This window comes from Canis lupus, chromosome 17 (assembly GCF_048164855.1).
Source record: "Canis lupus baileyi chromosome 17, mCanLup2.hap1, whole genome shotgun sequence".
In the NCBI taxonomy this organism is placed as follows: Eukaryota; Metazoa; Chordata; class Mammalia; order Carnivora; family Canidae; genus Canis; species Canis lupus.
The window spans coordinates 33,687,680-33,705,123 of NC_132854.1; the positions used below are offsets into that span (position 1 = coordinate 33,687,680).

At 39.6% G+C, this 17,444-nt stretch overlaps 1 protein-coding gene across 17 annotated transcripts in view; it reads left to right on the forward strand.

The window, feature by feature from the left end:
- KLF12 (KLF transcription factor 12) overlaps positions 1–17,444 on the forward strand; it is a 590,400-nt gene that overhangs the window by 523,951 nt on the left and 49,005 nt on the right. The window contains exon 9 of one of the 17 annotated variants that reach the window (XM_072782804.1): positions 9,548–10,303. The exons of 15 other annotated variants lie outside the window; for them this stretch is intronic. In XM_072782804.1, the coding sequence (XP_072638905.1) occupies positions 9,548–9,602 (55 nt within the window). In that variant the 3' untranslated portion in view covers positions 9,603–10,303. Of the gene's footprint in view, positions 1–9,547; positions 10,304–17,444 lie in introns of those variants that run through there. One more of the 17 variants, XM_072782805.1, reaches the window with a different exon arrangement.

Here is a 17,444-nt window from a genome sequence, read left to right on the forward strand (position 1 = left end):
TGCCATGCAAGGTAGTTAATGAACTTCAATGTTATTTTGTGGAGCCTACCTTTTCTTGTATTTTGGATGGTGACGATAATCTGCAATTGTAACTAGAGTAAGTGGCTTGTCTCAGATCTTGTTAACAATTATTGAACGGTTACAAGAAGTTATAAGAACAATGGTTAGTCAAAATAGACTCCCATTTTCCTTAAAACTTTTAGTTTTTTAGCCTAATCCCCCCCTAAACCATCCATTTTCTCTGAAATCCTACTTCGAATTGTGTATTTTAAAATGTAGCCTTTAAAACCAAACACACATAGTTATTGTAATAAGATACATAAAACAGAAGAACCTCCCATGGAACGAGTAAAGCTTGAGTCAACAAGCTTGGGTTCTGGTATAAATGTGGCACTTAAACTAAATTAGTCTTTATGCTTCTTGCACTTCAGTATTTCTATTAAATGAATGCGTGGTGTCTGACCCAAACTGTTCAAATTAGATCTAGGGAAGAGTGCTAAAGAGGTAATACTCTTCTTGGTATCACCTTGTGTTTCATAAACCCTAAGTATTTAGCCCATAGCCACATGTCAGCTTTACTTAAAAGGAATCTTTACCACCGCCTGCGTGAATCTCTGATATGCCCAGCATCTGTTACAGCTTCAAATGAAGCTGTAGTTGACTTCAGCTTTCTTGAGTCCTTCTTAATATAATTTTAGAACCCGGAGTAGATGAGTATCTGTGGGTAAGACCATGCTCCAGAAAGGGCACACATTACATCTAAGTAGGAATTATAGCTTTTTAGGATATAGATGGAGCCAGTTTACCCTAGTTCCTATGAAGGCCATATAAACAGAAGGGTAACTCTGTATGTCACCGATTTTGTGTGATCATTAAATCTTTTCTCCTCATCCTGTACTATATTTGGGCTGCCTTCACAAGTGGATATAGCAAATTACATCCTTTAGAAAAGCACTGATTTAAAATCACCCATCAAATTAAATTAACATTATTGTAAAATTGAAATCCCTCCAGTTCCTTCAGTTTTCCCATTCCTCTCCTCTTGGCCTTTTTTTCCCTCAGAAGACTCTAAAGGAGAACACTGCTTTTCCTTGGGGTTTGCTGTTGATAGGTACGGAAAAAGAAAATCGCTTTCTATTATTTTTCACTTTAGACCTGAATTATTTTGTACTCTTTGAAGAACCCTGTGGCTTAGCTGCAAGAACGGACTGATTTCTTACAGTGAAAGTAGCTTACAGTAATCCTCCCCAAAGTTTACAGGCTGTGAAGTATTTATTTGGGGAAGGGAAGGAAGTGTGGAATTAGAGTGGAGGCAGGGAACAAAGGCCAAAGAGGACCATGTTGAGAGCAGAAGGAGATTGCTGCCACCTAGAGGCAGAAGTTGGTAAATTCTGAGACTGCTGTGAACACTCAAGATCTGGAGAGTAGACGTTGATGTCATAGTATCATAAAACCGAAATGCAGCCCCTTGGTTCAGTCCTCACCCCTAAGTGGGACTAGACTCATTCTATCCCCTTCCCTGTTGGCCGTGTGCCAGTGTTTCCTATGAAATATTGCTGACCCTAGTGGGTTTTTCTACTTCTGCAGACAGTATAACCTTGTTTTCGATCATAAAAACTTATGTGAAGTCATCAGAAATCTTTCTCCTGTACCATACGATCTCAGTTATTTGAGAGAGTCTTCATTACCCTCCCTAATAGAGAATATATTTTCCATAATCCACACCATCTCTTTCTAATAGTATACCAAGAGTTCCTGGAAGGCTACCTTTGCATTGAATCATGTGGTTGGTGCTCTCCTGTCTCTCAGAGAAGTGCAGGTAGGAGAGAAATCTTTGAGATGAGAGCAGAGAGTCCCAGGGATACCATTCAGAGGAAGGGATCCTGAGACTCACCTAAGCGAAGCTGAAACCTAAAACGAACACAGCACCAGTCTCAAAAATAATAGGCAGATTGGCTCATTTTCATTTTGGGTATAAGGAACTGACTCTACATAGCACTGATGTTTTTAAAAATTAGGTTGCGATGACATTTTTAATAGAAAAGCCTCCCTCGTAAAGAAGCCTAGACAGCCAGAAATGTTGGGCTGCCACATTTGGCCTGCGATTCCTCTTTTCAGGCCTGCCATAGAGCACAACCCCAGCAGGCACTATGTGCAAATGTCAGCTGTGTGAAGGGTGCCTCCTGTAGTACGAAAGAAACACAAAATTGGCATGGCGAAGCGAGAAAATAGGAAGAGAATATGTCTGTGAGTTTACATGTCTGCCCTCTCTCCCCTCCTGAATGGGAGACTTGATTGAATGTGGTTGATGATTGTGATGATGGTTTTCAGGGGAAAAGGACTTCCAGAAAATACCAGAACATACTGGCAATACCTTTTAGAAAATGAGGATAGCAATCAGAGTGTTCCTTGTTTATTTTAAATCCTACTGCTGCCTTAGCACACATTAACTGAATCTGTTCTCTGCTTAGCTGCCTTGTGGGCTTGCCATCTTTGCTCTTTCTCTTAGCCCGTACTCAATTTTAAGCTGCAATTTGAGTATTTACATTCTATATCACTTTCACAAACCTGAACACTTGAAATTGCCAGAAATTATTTTTTACTCAGTAGCATCATCACTTTGCCAGAGTATTTGTGTTCGTTCATTTGTTCCCTCATTCTGTAAAATCATGGCACCCACAATGATCTGGCCACTCGTCTGCATTCTGAGGATGCTGTATTTAAAAAGATAAACAGGGCCTCTGCCCTTCTAGAGCTTAGCATGTAGTAGAGTGAAATAGACAACCAACAGATGTTTGGTAGTGATGAGTACCCTGATGAAAGTTTAACAGAGAGATGAGTGGAGATGACTGGGATGCCATCTGATAGGCTTGGTCAGAAAGAAGCCTCTTGAGAGGAGGTGACACAGACGCTGGGAGCTGGATGAGAGGGAGCCAGCTGTATGAAGATCTTGGGGAAATTATTCCACGTGCTAGAAACAAAGGCCATAGGATGGGAACGAATTTGGAACATTCAGGGAACATACCAGAGTGAGTGAGGGTTGGGCGTAACAAATAAGGTCAGAGAAGTTGGCTGGGACAGAAGCACATGGTCTACAGTCTAGGTGTCATGAGAGCTATAGGAGGAGAATGAAATGATCACATACATATTTTCAAGGCTCACTCTGGCTGTTCTGGGGAGTAAGGATTACAAGAGTAGAAGCAGGGGCATGAGTAAAGGGCCTGGGGCAGTGAGTGGTTGAGGAGAAAGGATGGTGGTTTAGAGTGGTATCACTGGAGAAAGAGAGATGAAATTAGCTTATGTTTTGAAGACCGTGTCAGCAGCTTATTGCTTATGGAAGAAAATGAAGAAAAGAGAAGAATCAGGGGCACCACCTAGTTTTTGTCTGAGCAAGTTGTCCTTGTTGCCACGAGCTTAGAGAAGAAGGCAAGTCTGTAGGTACAGATTGGGGCACCATTGGCTTCGGAATGATATTTCCTAAGGGGGAGCATGTGTATGTCTGTATTTGATGCTGAGGGACAGAAAAGTTTTTGAGATGAGGAAAATCTGTAGTTAAAAATTTTGCAAAGTATCAGTTGGTGGTTCTAAAGTGGAGTGGTTGAGCTCCAGGTACCCACAGGTAAATCAGACGGAAGCTGTAGCAATGCACCTACTGCAGCCTGCGTGCATCCTCATGGTGCAAACAGTGAGGTTTTCAATCATTTCTTGGCCCCGCCTCTGCATACTGGCAACTGGCAATGGCCCATCCTAAAAATGCCACCTACCCCAGTATTTGTCCTGCCCAGAGCTGCTTGGTGAGACATCCAATCTCAGCTGAATAAATAGTTCTTGATACACGAAGGCATCTTTTTGCAAAACACCAAGTCCCCTGACTTCTTAAGACCAGGACTAGAATAAGCATCTATTTGTTCATATTCTCCGGGTCCAGTTTTCTTCAAAAACTTCATTTTTCAACCAAGCCAGAAGCCTCATAGTAACTCCCACTCTGTCAAAACCAAAATCCATTTGATTACCCAAACCAACATTGTTCCCCCTAAATACTTCTCGCCAATGTTGGCTCTTCATCCCCCATGCCCTCGGCATCTTTTGCCTGAACTATTAACCTACACGCCTAACTGATCTCTTTGGATTCAGATCCCTTTCTGGCGCTGCGCGCATCCAGTCCTTGCCATGCCTGCAGTGATCTCTGTAAAATGCAAGGGGGGTGCTCTTCTCTTTGTAATCCTACCAGATCTTGCTGTTGTTCCGAAGTCTCAAGCCCTAAGCACAGTTTACAAGGAGGCCTTTTGCAAGACTCCTGCTTTCCCGCCTCTGTGGATCCTGCATTCCAGCCACCCTGAACGTGGGTTTTCCAAAAATACCTTGTTCACCAGGAAAACGAATTCTGAGAAATTCGGTTTAGGAATTCTCTACTGCAGAGCCTTCCCTGCAGTCCCCCATTCCATCCACCTCTTCTTCCTCTCTGATCATATGCCACTGTATGAACCACACTATCACCCTCATCACCATTTATGGTCATCCTTTTTTTTTTTTAACCTGTGTGTCTATCTTCCCACCTTGCCATCTCTAGATGGAGACCCTCCATCATGAGGATCATCGTTTCCTGGTTGCCAGCACGGCATGTGGCACGGCCGGCTAAAGCATATGTATTGATCAATGAAATAAATCATCTCTTTCAACATCTTCATCTTGGCGGTGGGAAAACTCAGGCTCGGTCTGAGGCTTAGATTGCACTGCAAATTTAAGCTAGGATCAGAGCTCTGGTCTCAACTTGGGTGGTTTCCCCTTTCACTTTTTCATGGCTGTTTCTCATTCCTTATTTAGTTTTTTTTTTTTTTTAAGATTTTATTTATTTATTCATGAGACACACACAGAGGGGGGTGCATAGAGAGGTAGAGACACAGGCAGAGGGAGAAGCAGGCTCCATGCAGGGAGCCCGACGTGGGACTCGATCTGGGGTCTCCAGGATCATACCCTGGGCTGAAGGCGGCGCTAAACCGCTGAGCCACCCGGACTGCCCGTTATTCAGTACTTTATGACAAGTAGAAATATTCAGATTCAGAGGGCAACAAGAATTTTTTTTCATGTTAGAAACATCTTTAAACATTGGCTACATCATTTCTACCCTTTCTCTGCTTAGAATTATTACATTGGACAAAATGTTTGAAGGATAATGGTAAAATACTGACCTGAATTTCAGAGGTTTGGGACCTGTTCTGTCACTCTCTAATTATGTGATCTGGGGCAAGATCGAGTCCCTCATGCCTGCTCTTGCCTCTATATTTCACAAGAATGATATGAAAATAAATGGAGGAGATTATGTAGCAAAGCTCTTTATGCTCTGGAAGACAAGATGTTACAAAATGCCTCAGTGGTATTATTTTCACTGTTCACTTTTCTCTTAAATGTAGCCTCTTTTATTGATGCTTTTAAAATGTGTATTTGATGGCTTTCCTTTTCTCTTGTTTCCACAAACCATATAGTATTATGAGGGATTAGGGTTCTAGTTCTTACCTCCACCTGACGTTTCCGTATATGCCCTTCCCTCTGATCCACTGGATTCTGAATTTAATTATCAGGCTTACATTAACACCCTGTCTCTTTGCTTTCTTCCTGCCTAGCAGTTCTTCATGGATGAGTGAAAAGAGCTTGATTAATAAAAGCTTGCCCTTTTAGATTTCCTTGTAATTAGTCCAATAAAAAAGGGTCACCTCCTGGATGGGCTTTGTGTGGGTAATTTTTTTTTTAATTCTTTGTCCTTTGGATGTGCTAATTCAGTGGCTTTTTTGTTTCTTGTGTATATTGATGGATTTGAAAATCAATCTTCTCATTTTTATTGCCATGCCTTCAAAGACACGAGCACCCACAAACATCACAACTCTGGAAATAGGATTTGGAACAAGATTTAAATGCGGGGTCTGTGGTTTAACAGGATTAAGGCATATGACATTCTCAGATGAACAGAGAATAAATATCTTTTTCTCTTTAATCTGTTAGTTGGCTCAACAGGTACTGAATTTTAAATGGCACTGCGCAAAGTGTCAATCCATGTTGGTATAAAAAGTTAAATCGTTTATCTTTCTAAGAGCTAAGAAGCTGGACCTCCCCACGATCATAGCAGCCATGGGTCCAGGGTCCCAAAGCACACATCAGAATGTGCCTCCTGATGAAAATAAGAGGAGATTGTTTACTCTATAGGAAATGTCCATCAAAGCAAATCTAGCGGTGTAATTGGCCACAGAGGGAGATGTGGCCTCTGAAGTACTCAATGTAGATTTCTGTTCTCCAGTAATTTCTTAAGGCCTTTAAAACTGACCCAGGGTGAATAAATATTAAACAAACAAACAAACAAACAAACAAACAAAAAACAAGTCCAGGGAACTCAGTGGAAAAAGCAGAGGCTTTGGGATCAGGGGATGCTAGTTCAAATTCTGTCTGCTACATTTATTGGCTCTTTGGCTTAAGGGAATCATTAAACTCCTCACCACCATTTTCCTCTGAGGCAAAATAAACAAAAATAACTCCTCAGAGCTCAGCAGATTGAAATTTAAATGTGTTAATTAGGGTTAAAGGTCTGGGCAGAGCAGGATCATATATGTCAGCTATTATTTTTATTAAAATGCCAACTTCTAATTAGCCACTTCCTCAGTGACAGTCATCCAGACGTCATTTACGTCTGACTTTGCCTCATGTGTGTTATGTGCCACCTCATGACAGAAAGAACCAGATACAGAATTAGAAAGGGGCACTGAAATCAATAGTTTGCTCCCAGGCATGCCTTGTTATATTGCTGGTAAATAATTCATCCTCTGGTGGTAGAGGGAGGTCTCCAAAGTGATTCTCCACCAACTCTTTTTTTTTTTTTTTTTTTAAACACTTCTCTCCAAAGGGAAACGGAAGTCCTGATTTCCTCAGGAAATGGATGGTGTCCTTTGGTAGAACCACCTTTCAGTGATGTCTTATATTCTTAAGCTTTTTATACTTTCACACAGTTGTATACATATCATTTCATTTATTCCTCATAACCATCCTGTGAGATGTTCTAAAAGATACTATTATTTATCCTTTAAAATGAGGAGAGGCAGATTAGAGATTAAAGAATCACCCTGCTTATTTTCATTTTTTGGTTACTGCATATCAACTCTATGACCCTAGGCAAATTAGTTAATATCTCTGTGCCTCGATTTCCTGATCTATAATATAAGGCTTGCTATTAATACCTGTCCCAGGGCTCTTGAGAGGATTACAGGTGCCAATACATACAAAGCTCTGAGGATAGTGTTTAGCAGACTCAAGAGATCTGGGCTCTTATTATTTTAAGGAGATGGCAAAGCTAGTTTATGTAAGACTGGAGTTTATGTGTAGCCAATGTTAATTATCTCCTTAATATCTAGAAAGTGTTTTGACCTCTTTGTAGACAACACAATTGAGACCAAAATTCCCCGGTATGATATACTAAACGGACCTTCATATCTCTCCTGCACCCCTTCTGTTCACTCCTCTTCCTTTACCTCCCTTTTAAATGTTTGTGTTCATGTTCAAAGTTCCATCTCCTTTTGTATAATCTCCTTTAATGAAAACAGCCTTCTCCACAATTTAAGTCCTTACCTTTTTGCTGATGACAGCTGGATTGATCACTTCCTCTTCTGGGTCTCCATCAAGTATTTTTATCACAACCATTGAGAGAGAGAGAGAGAGTGTGTGTGTGTGTGTGTGTGTGTGTGTGTGTGTGAACACGCACGTGCTCGTGCACGTCTTTATCTTTTAGGCTCTAAGTCCCCAGTACCTTGCAAAAGACCTGGCCATACATAGTAGGCACTCAAGAAATGTTTGAAGAAGGAAGACTGAAAGGAGTGGGGCATGGTTTTAAACTGAAATGTTCAAATTCTCTTAGAATATTTTCTGGAATGTTTTAAGAGTTTTTCCAAAATTTGCTCTATTAAAATAGTTTATAATTGGAAGTCTGACCTATTTTGAGCACTTATTCTGTGCCAAGCACTATGCTAATACTGGGAATATAAAGGTGCTCTTGAGGAGCTTCTGTCTTTACCGGAAGAGTGCAGACTCTTGAATGAGTTGGCAGGTATGTTGTGGCTGTGTGTTGTTGGCCTTTTATAAAGAGGATGTCACTTCTCTGTCATAGGTAGGGCTTTCTGTGCCTATTTGAAGATTTAGATATTGCCTCATGTATTGGCCTTCAGAGCTAACGCTGTTCAAGATAATGGAATTCATGAGTAGAAATTACTTACATTTTTAAAGTTCATTTATAAGTTTTAAAGAAATGTGTCTGATCTTCATTGCTTTTGCCCCTTCAGTGCTTCTCCTAATGTGGTTTGCCATGTATATACACTGAAAAATAATTGCACTAATAGAATCCCATCATTGTTTGCCCAGGTACATATACGCACATCTAACTATGGAAATACAGTATTTTTGTTTGCTGGTTTCCCCTGTGAATCTTTACCAACCTGATGCTACTCCACTGTGAAGTGACACTAGAATGCTTATTTCTCTCTGGGTTGAGAGACCCATTCTGAAGTTGTCAGACATTTATTAAGAACCTTTTACCTGGTATAGGCAGCATGTACTGCCTGCTTAATAGGACATTACTGTCCTTGAAATGTAAAAATGATGCATCATTTATCACAGGGCCACTCATGTTTTTCACTGCTATTGATTCAGTTGTGTAGTGACATGCCCTTGACTTGTGTGCTTTCAAACTGTTGGGTATTTTGAAAATAGCATTGAGTTAAATCAGAATCATGGTGCCATTATTGCTTGACATTGTCTGAAACAGTGCCTTGCTCTTGCAAGTTGGCACTTATCAATAGATTTAGAGCCTCTGATTCTAGAAATTATAGATGTGCAGCACAATAACAAGTGTTGACAAAGGAGCATTTTCTTTTTCTTTTTGCACATGGTACTTTGATTTAGTATGTGAAATATAGTAATTCTCGCACATGATGCTTTCACAGACTATGAAACCAGTCATTGTCACAATCTGGGTTTAACATGACCTTTGTTAGATACCTATTGGGGATATAATAATTATATTTAATACTTTTAAAAATGCGTGGTTATAGTTATATGAGTTAGAGTATATCCTTCAGCCCTCATTCCAGTTGATCTTAGTATCACATGATTTAGTACACTGGAGGAGGAAAACCAGAACCTACTTCATAGCTGTTGTCAGAGCCCCATTCGTGGTGACTTCTTTCACAACTTCATGATTCCTTGCTCTACAAGGAATCCTTTCCTTACAAGAAACATATCCTTTAAATGAATATGCATTTGCAATATGCATCCTTTAAATGAATATGCATTTGTAATATGCATTCTCTATTCTCTTATAGTCCCCAGGAATCAAAGAGCACATGCATAAAAATAACCCCATACTATAGACAATTTATGGTAAAGAACCATGTTTTAAAGATGAATACAAATGCATTAACCGCAACTTCTCATAAGTAATAAATGAGTAAGTTTTTCTAATCAATAAATAATAGCTATAATTGTAGGTCCTCATAAAAATGACTGATTATATTAGCAGGCCTTGGTCCAGAGGATGTACCTGGCTAAAGCTGGAAGATCTGTACCTCTAGGTGCAACCATCATCTCAGGATTTAACGCCAGGATGCATAAATACCAGCATTCTTCATTTCTGAAGAGTTAGCCCTCACTGAAGCCTTCTCCACAATTTAAGTCCTCAACTGGTGACACTCAGAAAATAATGAGCTCAAATATTAAAGAAGAAGGACATACACAAACATTCACCCCGTGTGTATATCTGTATCTGTATCTGTATCTGTAATTTGTATCTGTGTGTCACACTGTAGTTCTGTTTCTTAATATCCTGATACAGATTTTGCAAGTGATGACCATGCTGCTGCTGTCATGCTAGCTCAGACAGTACTTGCTGCCCTCCCTCCCTTTCTGACATTGTACTTCCAGGCATGCACCCCAGCTCTGGAGTGGTTCACCAATACCGCCACCACCCTACCCCATTCTAGCTGACCAAAGCTCCAAGACCTCCAACACTCGGGCCCCTGCTACCTATTCTCCACTCCTACCACTGATTTCCCAAAACGTGTTCCTTAAAAACCTGTCTTGAAAAAGATCCCTACTAGAAGGGACATATATCTATCCTTTTAAAATCCAATTTCAGGGGCACCTGGGTGGCTCAGTGGTTGAGCATCAGCCTTTGGCTCAAGTCGTGGTCCCAGGATCTGGGATCGAGACGCACATTGGGCTCCCGATAGAGAGTCTGCTTCTCCCTCTGCCTATGTCTCTGCCTCTGTCTCTGTCTCTCATGCATAAATAAATAAAATCTTAAAAAATAAAATCCTAGTTCAGCCATTGTCTTATGGGAAATTCACAGCCCACCTTTGGTGCATTAACATCAGGTATTATTGATCCCATTTTTGTCAGTGTCCAAAATAGAGATTCAGTGATTCATGCTATGTAACGAAGCCACTGTGCAACAGAGCTGGCCCACCTAGATCTTCTCATTACAGCTTTAGCACTGGATCACCTAACCTCTGCTGTCCAAAGTCAGATCTAAATTATTGTTTCTGGAAGGAGAATATAAAAAGCAGACAAACCAGCTCTATTTTATTTCAGTACAAAGATGCCTTAGATCTTGGCATTTGGATTTTTTTGAAGTAAGGAAGCATATTTATAGATAGAGGAAAAAAGTCTCCAGATCAACCTGAGAGGTTACTAGGGTTCTTAAAACTGCTTTTCAACACCTTTTTAAAGGTATAGATCAATTTCCTCTCTGGAATACTTGACATACAATTACTGCCTCAAGGAATTAGTGAATTAGAAGAACTCTCTGTACTTTCTAGTCATGAATTCTCTCCTTTTCTTGAATGCCACGACTGTCTTAGAAACCACCTTGGTTTTTCTCATTATCCCAGAGGGACTTTAAAAAAAGGTGATTGTTATGAAATTATTGGTGGTTCTGAAGCAAGCTATTGCCAAAACAATTCTTAAAATGTGCTTCTAGGATCAGCTTTTTCCAAACACACATAAATGCACATCAGTATATGTGAGACATGATACACATGCTAGGTCATTTGGTAGATTTTTTAAAGCCATTTCTTTTTTTTTGAGATTATATTTATTTATTCATGATAGAGAGAGAGAGGCAGAGACACAGGCAGAGAGACAAGCAGGCTCCATGCAGGGAGCCCGACGCAGGACTCGATCCCGGGACTCCAGTATCGCGCCCTGGGCCAAAGGCAGGCGCTAAACCACTGAGCCACCCAGGGATCCCTAGAAGCCATTTCAAAAGAAGTTTCCATGTAACTCTAATCAAATGAAGAATTGTTCCTTCTGGTACGTTTCTTCCCCCTCTTAATTTCTAAATACAATTTTTAAATTGTTTAATAACTATATAGTAAGTCTTTAAGCAAAGCTAAATTCTCTGGTGCTTTCAGGATCTTAAAACTGTAGTCTATTTTATAGAAGATAGCACTGATCAGACAGCAGAATTTAGGACTCTACATAAAAAGAGTCGATCCTGAGGGAAGTCATGGTAAACCCTTTCTGCCAATATTCTGCAAGAGTGAGTAATGGTAACAACACCTGCCGCATGCAGTCTGTAATTCATAGCGGAATAGGCCTCTTCCAAACTTGCTCATACTCTAGGCTCCAGATTTGGAATTAAGTACAACCAGAACTGAAGAAAGAGGAATCTGCTATCTAAAAAGGCTGGTGTCCTCAGTCCATTGGAAATGTAATATGCTCCCTCCTTCCTGCCTCCCGTCTAGGGGTTATTCTCATTTATAAGTGAAGAAACTAATAGAACAGTACTGGCTTTTCTTATATAGGAGAACAAAAGAGCAGAGGAAGGACGGAGCTAATGGCTAACTTGCTTCCTTGTGCTGAGGAGAACACAACTAAACTGTGAGTCTCCCTGACTTAATAAAAGAGTAATGTGAAAGCAGTGAGAAACAGTCCCTCCTGTGAGCAGTAGGAAGCTGAGCCATATCGGGTTCCTCCCAGGGAGAGCAGACTCCCGTCTCTCCTGGCTGAAATGTCTCCTTAAAGGCAATACCAGATTGTACGACTTGAGCTGTTGTTCACAAGCATACGCTCCACCATTCCATATCCTCAGTGCTGAGAGGGTTAATATTACTCACCATCTACTGTTGGACCCCACACATTTTAAGGTTACTTAATCTGCCTAAGCTTTATTTTACTCATTTGTAAAATGGAATGCTAATGCCCCCCTCTTAGAGTGTTGGAAGAACTAAATAAGATGATACATGTAAAAGATTTAACCAAGTATCTGGCAAACATTTAGTTGCTCCATACATGTTAGCTATTGTTCTCTATTATGATTTGAATACCAAAAAGTTCAGGGAACAGAAAATTACCATTTGTCATACTCTAAGTAGAGGCGAGAATCTATATATGCTCTATCTTTTGAACTCAGATTTGACTGGAGTAAAGCTAGCAAGTAATTTCAGAGATTTGGTTCAGTTCTTAAGATGTTCTGCTTTTCCAAGTGAAAAATTGTGCATGTTCCACAGAATGCCCTAAATATTCAGGAATCTTACCCAAGTCTAATGCCTGTAGCAAGAATCTGAAGTAATAAACACTGCCCTTGCTTCTATCGTGTTTTTCTTCTATCACCATCTCAATAGGCTTTCCAAACTCTTTTAAAAGGTTAGTGTAAGTGGCTGCAGGAACGTGAAGTCTCTCGTCACTTGGTAGACTGCATTAGATATGGAACAGATGAGAGCAGAGATGAACAGTGCCTCCCTCACGACTGGATCTCTAGAGCCTAGTGCTGTGCTCCCACATAGTAGGTGCTCAGTAAATGCTTGTTAAATACTAAATGAGTGACCAATCTCATGATGACATCTTCTTCCACAAGTTTGTTAAAACTAAACCTTGCATGGAATATTTCAAGAGATCAGAGTGGTATTTTATTGTATAAAATCACTTTCTATAAATTTAAGTTCGTAATTTGTTTTAAAGTCAGCCATGGAAAGCACTGGAACTATTGATAAACAAATGAAATTTATAATTGAGGGTCAAAGAGGAGAGTTATAGCCTTGCTCTATTAGCCCTACATACAGGAAATAATTCAAAATAGTCATCCCAGGGCTCTGAAAGTTCCCTGGTATGCGACTTAAGACGACAACTGCCATGAAGTTAAGAGAGAATGTGTTGTTGGGCTAAGAAACGTAAGAATAACTGTGATCCAGGGGACCACAGTAGAAGTCTTTACTATTATTCTTTGTAAATCTGAAAGCAAAGTTCGTGTCCCACAATGAAACGAGAGTTTCAGGGCTTTGAAACCACGGTTGTATCTGACCAACCCAGAGTTTTTGCGGGTCTTGGGAGCATTGATGGCTCAACCCCCTCCCAGGGGCAGGGGCCAGTCTTGCAGGCTGCCTTATCGCACTTTGGTTTTTCTCTCCTCTAAGATGCAGACGAGTTTCTCTGTCTTCCAAGGAAACATTGTCAGGATGAATTGGAACATTACAAACAAATAAAACGTCTTTGGAGGAAATTTCACTTGTCGGAGAAGAGATGCTATAGGGATAGAAGGAGTTATTATAAACTTCTAAAAAATGGGATATGTAAAGATGTTAGCACTTGAGACTGTGTCCCATTTTATGCCTTATGTTTTCCTTTGCTCCTGGAATTTTTAGGCTTGTCTTACGGATGCGTAAATCGCATTAGCACTGGGGAAGCTTTTCATACATAAGTTGTACTGTCTGTCAGAGCAGATTGCTCTGCTGTTTTTCCTGCGTTTTCCTAAAATCTGCCCACACACTGATATGCTACAGAGGCTCTCACACTTAGACATATGCTAGAGCACAAAATGCTTTCCCCTCAGGACTCAGAGAGGGTGCTTCAAGAATGCTTTCCCTGATTCCTGCTTCTGGAGATAAAAGAGCATTTGGCAAAGAAAGTCCAACTAGTTGCTTTGAAATAATCAGGGATTGAATTCATGTAATAAAACTAACAGAGGCATGGCATGATCAGTTCTAAGTGACCTTCTGTGATAGGTCTGCTGCAGGTTTACCTTGCATATCTCCAAGGTGGGAAGGCTTCTTGTTACTTTAGCAGCATGCAAACAAGTCACAGGCTCTTGGTCCCGAAGCCCACAACACGGAATGATTCTACAAGTGCTGGGCCCTTGTAGGCCACCATACCAGCTCAGGACTGTACATACCTGTGCGTCTTAGCAAATTCTGATGATTCTTAGAAGATAATGTGTTTCTGCACAAGGGAAAAAGTCTGGTTTGGATTTGAAATGTAGGTTGCTTAAAAAATAAAGTTATCCAAGAATGTGCTAACCCCAGATAAATTTACAAATGTTTTTATCATTGGCAAAGCTACTTTAGAATGTTTTCTGATTGCTTATCATCAGCTGTATGTAAATGTAATAATGATTCAGAAATTATTAACAGTCTACAGTGGTGCCAAAGCGTCTCCAGAGAACATCAGATAACAATAATGAGAAAAGAAGCATAAATGGTGTGTTCATTCTCCCCACCTTTGCTCTCAAGCACTTGCAAACTTTTAGAGATATAAAGCTCCTCAAATATTTTATTGACTTTATGCTCTTTTATATCCTATATGGGCTATATGACAGACATTTCATTATTTTTTATTGAGAGATAATTTACATATACAACATGTTGGTTTGATACATTTAAGTATTGGCAGTACGACTACCATCTGAGCATTAGCTAAAACCTCTATCATGTCACATAATTACCATTTCTTTGTTGTGGTGAAAACAATTAAGGTCTAGTTTCTGAGCACCTTTGAAGTTTATAATACAGTATTGTTGGCTATATTGACATACATCTTTTAACTGAATTTTATTTGAGCACTTTTGCAATTTCCCTTGAGGTAAACAGTAACGTTTAATGTATTCCCAGACGAAAATTGAGAGACAGAGTGAGGTAAGATTTATTGAGGCTAGCCAACTAGCAAAGCTAGCCAAGGGTTAGGAACAGTCTTAAATGCTTTGCATGAATTAGCTCATTTAATCCTTGCAGCAATGCTCTAAGGCAAGTACATTTATTTGTCCCATTTTATAGAAGGGAAACTGAGGTATTAGGGCCTCAAAATACCTGCCCTCAGCTTCCCAATTAGATGCGTGGGGCTCAGTGATCTGACTCTAGCCCCAAGCACTTAACTACAGACCTGCTCCTCTCCATAATAGATGACCAGCATCCAGAGTTAAAAAGTAATAATCATCAGGGTGCCTGGGTGACACAATCAGTTAGCATCTGATTCTTGATTTCAGCTCAGGTTGTGATCTCAGGGTCATGGGATTGAGCCCTGTGTTGGGGAGACTGCTTGGGATTCTCTTTCTCTCTTTCTCTCTCTCTCTCTCTCTCTCCCTCCCTCCCCCGTCCCTCCCCCTCTCCCTCTGCCCTTCTACTCCTCCCCCCTCAACCTGCTATCTCTTTCTCTCTCTAAAATAAATACATATTAAAAAAAAAAAAAGGTAGTAATCATCATAAATGGAAGCTGCATGAAAACCATCATGGATGTATTTATCATGAGCTTTACCCTTTATAGCTTGTCAACTGTGCGTCCCTTTCAGGGTAGTCTTACTCTCTTGTTAGATCCCTCTCATGCATAGATTCTGTCTGAATCACTCTCCAGTTTCACACTTGGCCCATGTATTACTTTTGTTATTGTTGTTTTTTTCATAAATGTAATACACATTGACTCACCCAGATTATAAATTCTAAAAATCAGAGATAATATCTCTTTCTACCTGCTTTTTATACTCACACACACAAATAGACAAACATGGAGAAATGAATATAAAATGAACATTTAAAAAGTGTATGCTGAGTAAAGTGGATTTAAGAAAATTCAGTAATCTTGATTTTAATAATTATTTCTCACATTCACCAAAGTGTAAGTCTCAGATATTTTGGTATCTTTGGTTTATGGTCCTATATTAATGCCAAAGTATATTTGGCCATCTTCTGAGAAATTCACACAAATTTTTCCCAAGAAGATGCTTAATTGGTTCCCACTGATACATATTCTTTAACTAATCTTCTTGCTGTGAAAAAAAATGGATTTCAGATAAAGCTAAATGAGACAGTTTCATATATTTTCACAAATGCATAATATTCACGGACAAAATTAGGAAAAGTCAAAGTCTTGCTATTCTACACTAAAGAATGTTTTAATTACCCAATAAACAAGAAAAATTAAAGTGGTAATTAGTATGAACTTTATATCTGATTCACAGATGTTTTCTGATAACTCATACTCAATCCTTCTGTGTCATTGCCAGTAATGAATACATTGAATCCATTAAGCTCCATAGAGATTTGTTAAGTTTATGAATACATCAGGTTTTTGAAGGGCCTCAGAAGTTGCTCTCAGGTAGTCTAGATAGAAGACCAAAGAAAAAGAAACACATTGTATTGATTGGAAGGAAAACAGGAAAAAAAATCTCAGAAATCCGTGAGTCATCAATTTATTTTTTAACTAAATCATCAGTTTATTTTTAGAAGTTAGTATATAATAAAGAGAATTACAAATCAATCAAACTGTTTCTTTTATTGCTCTAATTTTTTTTAATGAAAGCTAGAAACTGATACAGTGTGTGTGTGTGTGTGTGTGTGTGTGTGGCGTAAGTAGCTCCCATGCCCCGTGTGATGCCCAACATGGAGCTTGAACTCATGACTGAGATCAAGACCTGAACTGAGATCTAGAGTCGGACACTTAACCAACTAAGCCACCCAGGTGTCCTTATGCTAGAGTATATTTATTAGTATATAACTTTCCACTGGAAAGCACTTCTGTTTACGTCACTTTTTATCCATAAAAAGCATTGGTACTTCATTTTTCTACTTTACCTGCTTTGTGAGTGACCCTGAACTTGCATTGAGGATGTCAGGCATGTTTGAACAGTTGATCACAACAGACCCCATTAATCCTTCATGGCAGCAGCCCATCTAACAACTATCCTCAGTGTTATTCTACAGAAGCCATGATATATATCATGTGGAAATTTGCTGCTACCTATAACGAAAGCACCACCAGTGCTTGCTAATATATCATGTTCCTGCTTGACAATATGATCCTTAACAGGTAGACACATCACCTGATACTACATAAACGTGTGGGAATTATGAGATAATGAGGTAATGGGGAAGAACATAAAATACTGACTTTTTAAATGTATGAATCATTTTATTTTCTCTTGAAGACAGACAAATGGCCTTAAAGTACCATAGTTTATTTTGGCAGCTGGAAGAATCAAATATTTACTATATTGATAATTAACTCTCTGAGTTGGGAGGAACAGATTATAATTCACAGGAACTCTGGGCTTTCTGGAACAATATCCTTAATTAATGTCACCCATCTGAAACAGTTCTCAAATTGTACATCCATTTCCTTTACAAATGAGTTACCTCATGTAGGCTTTGATG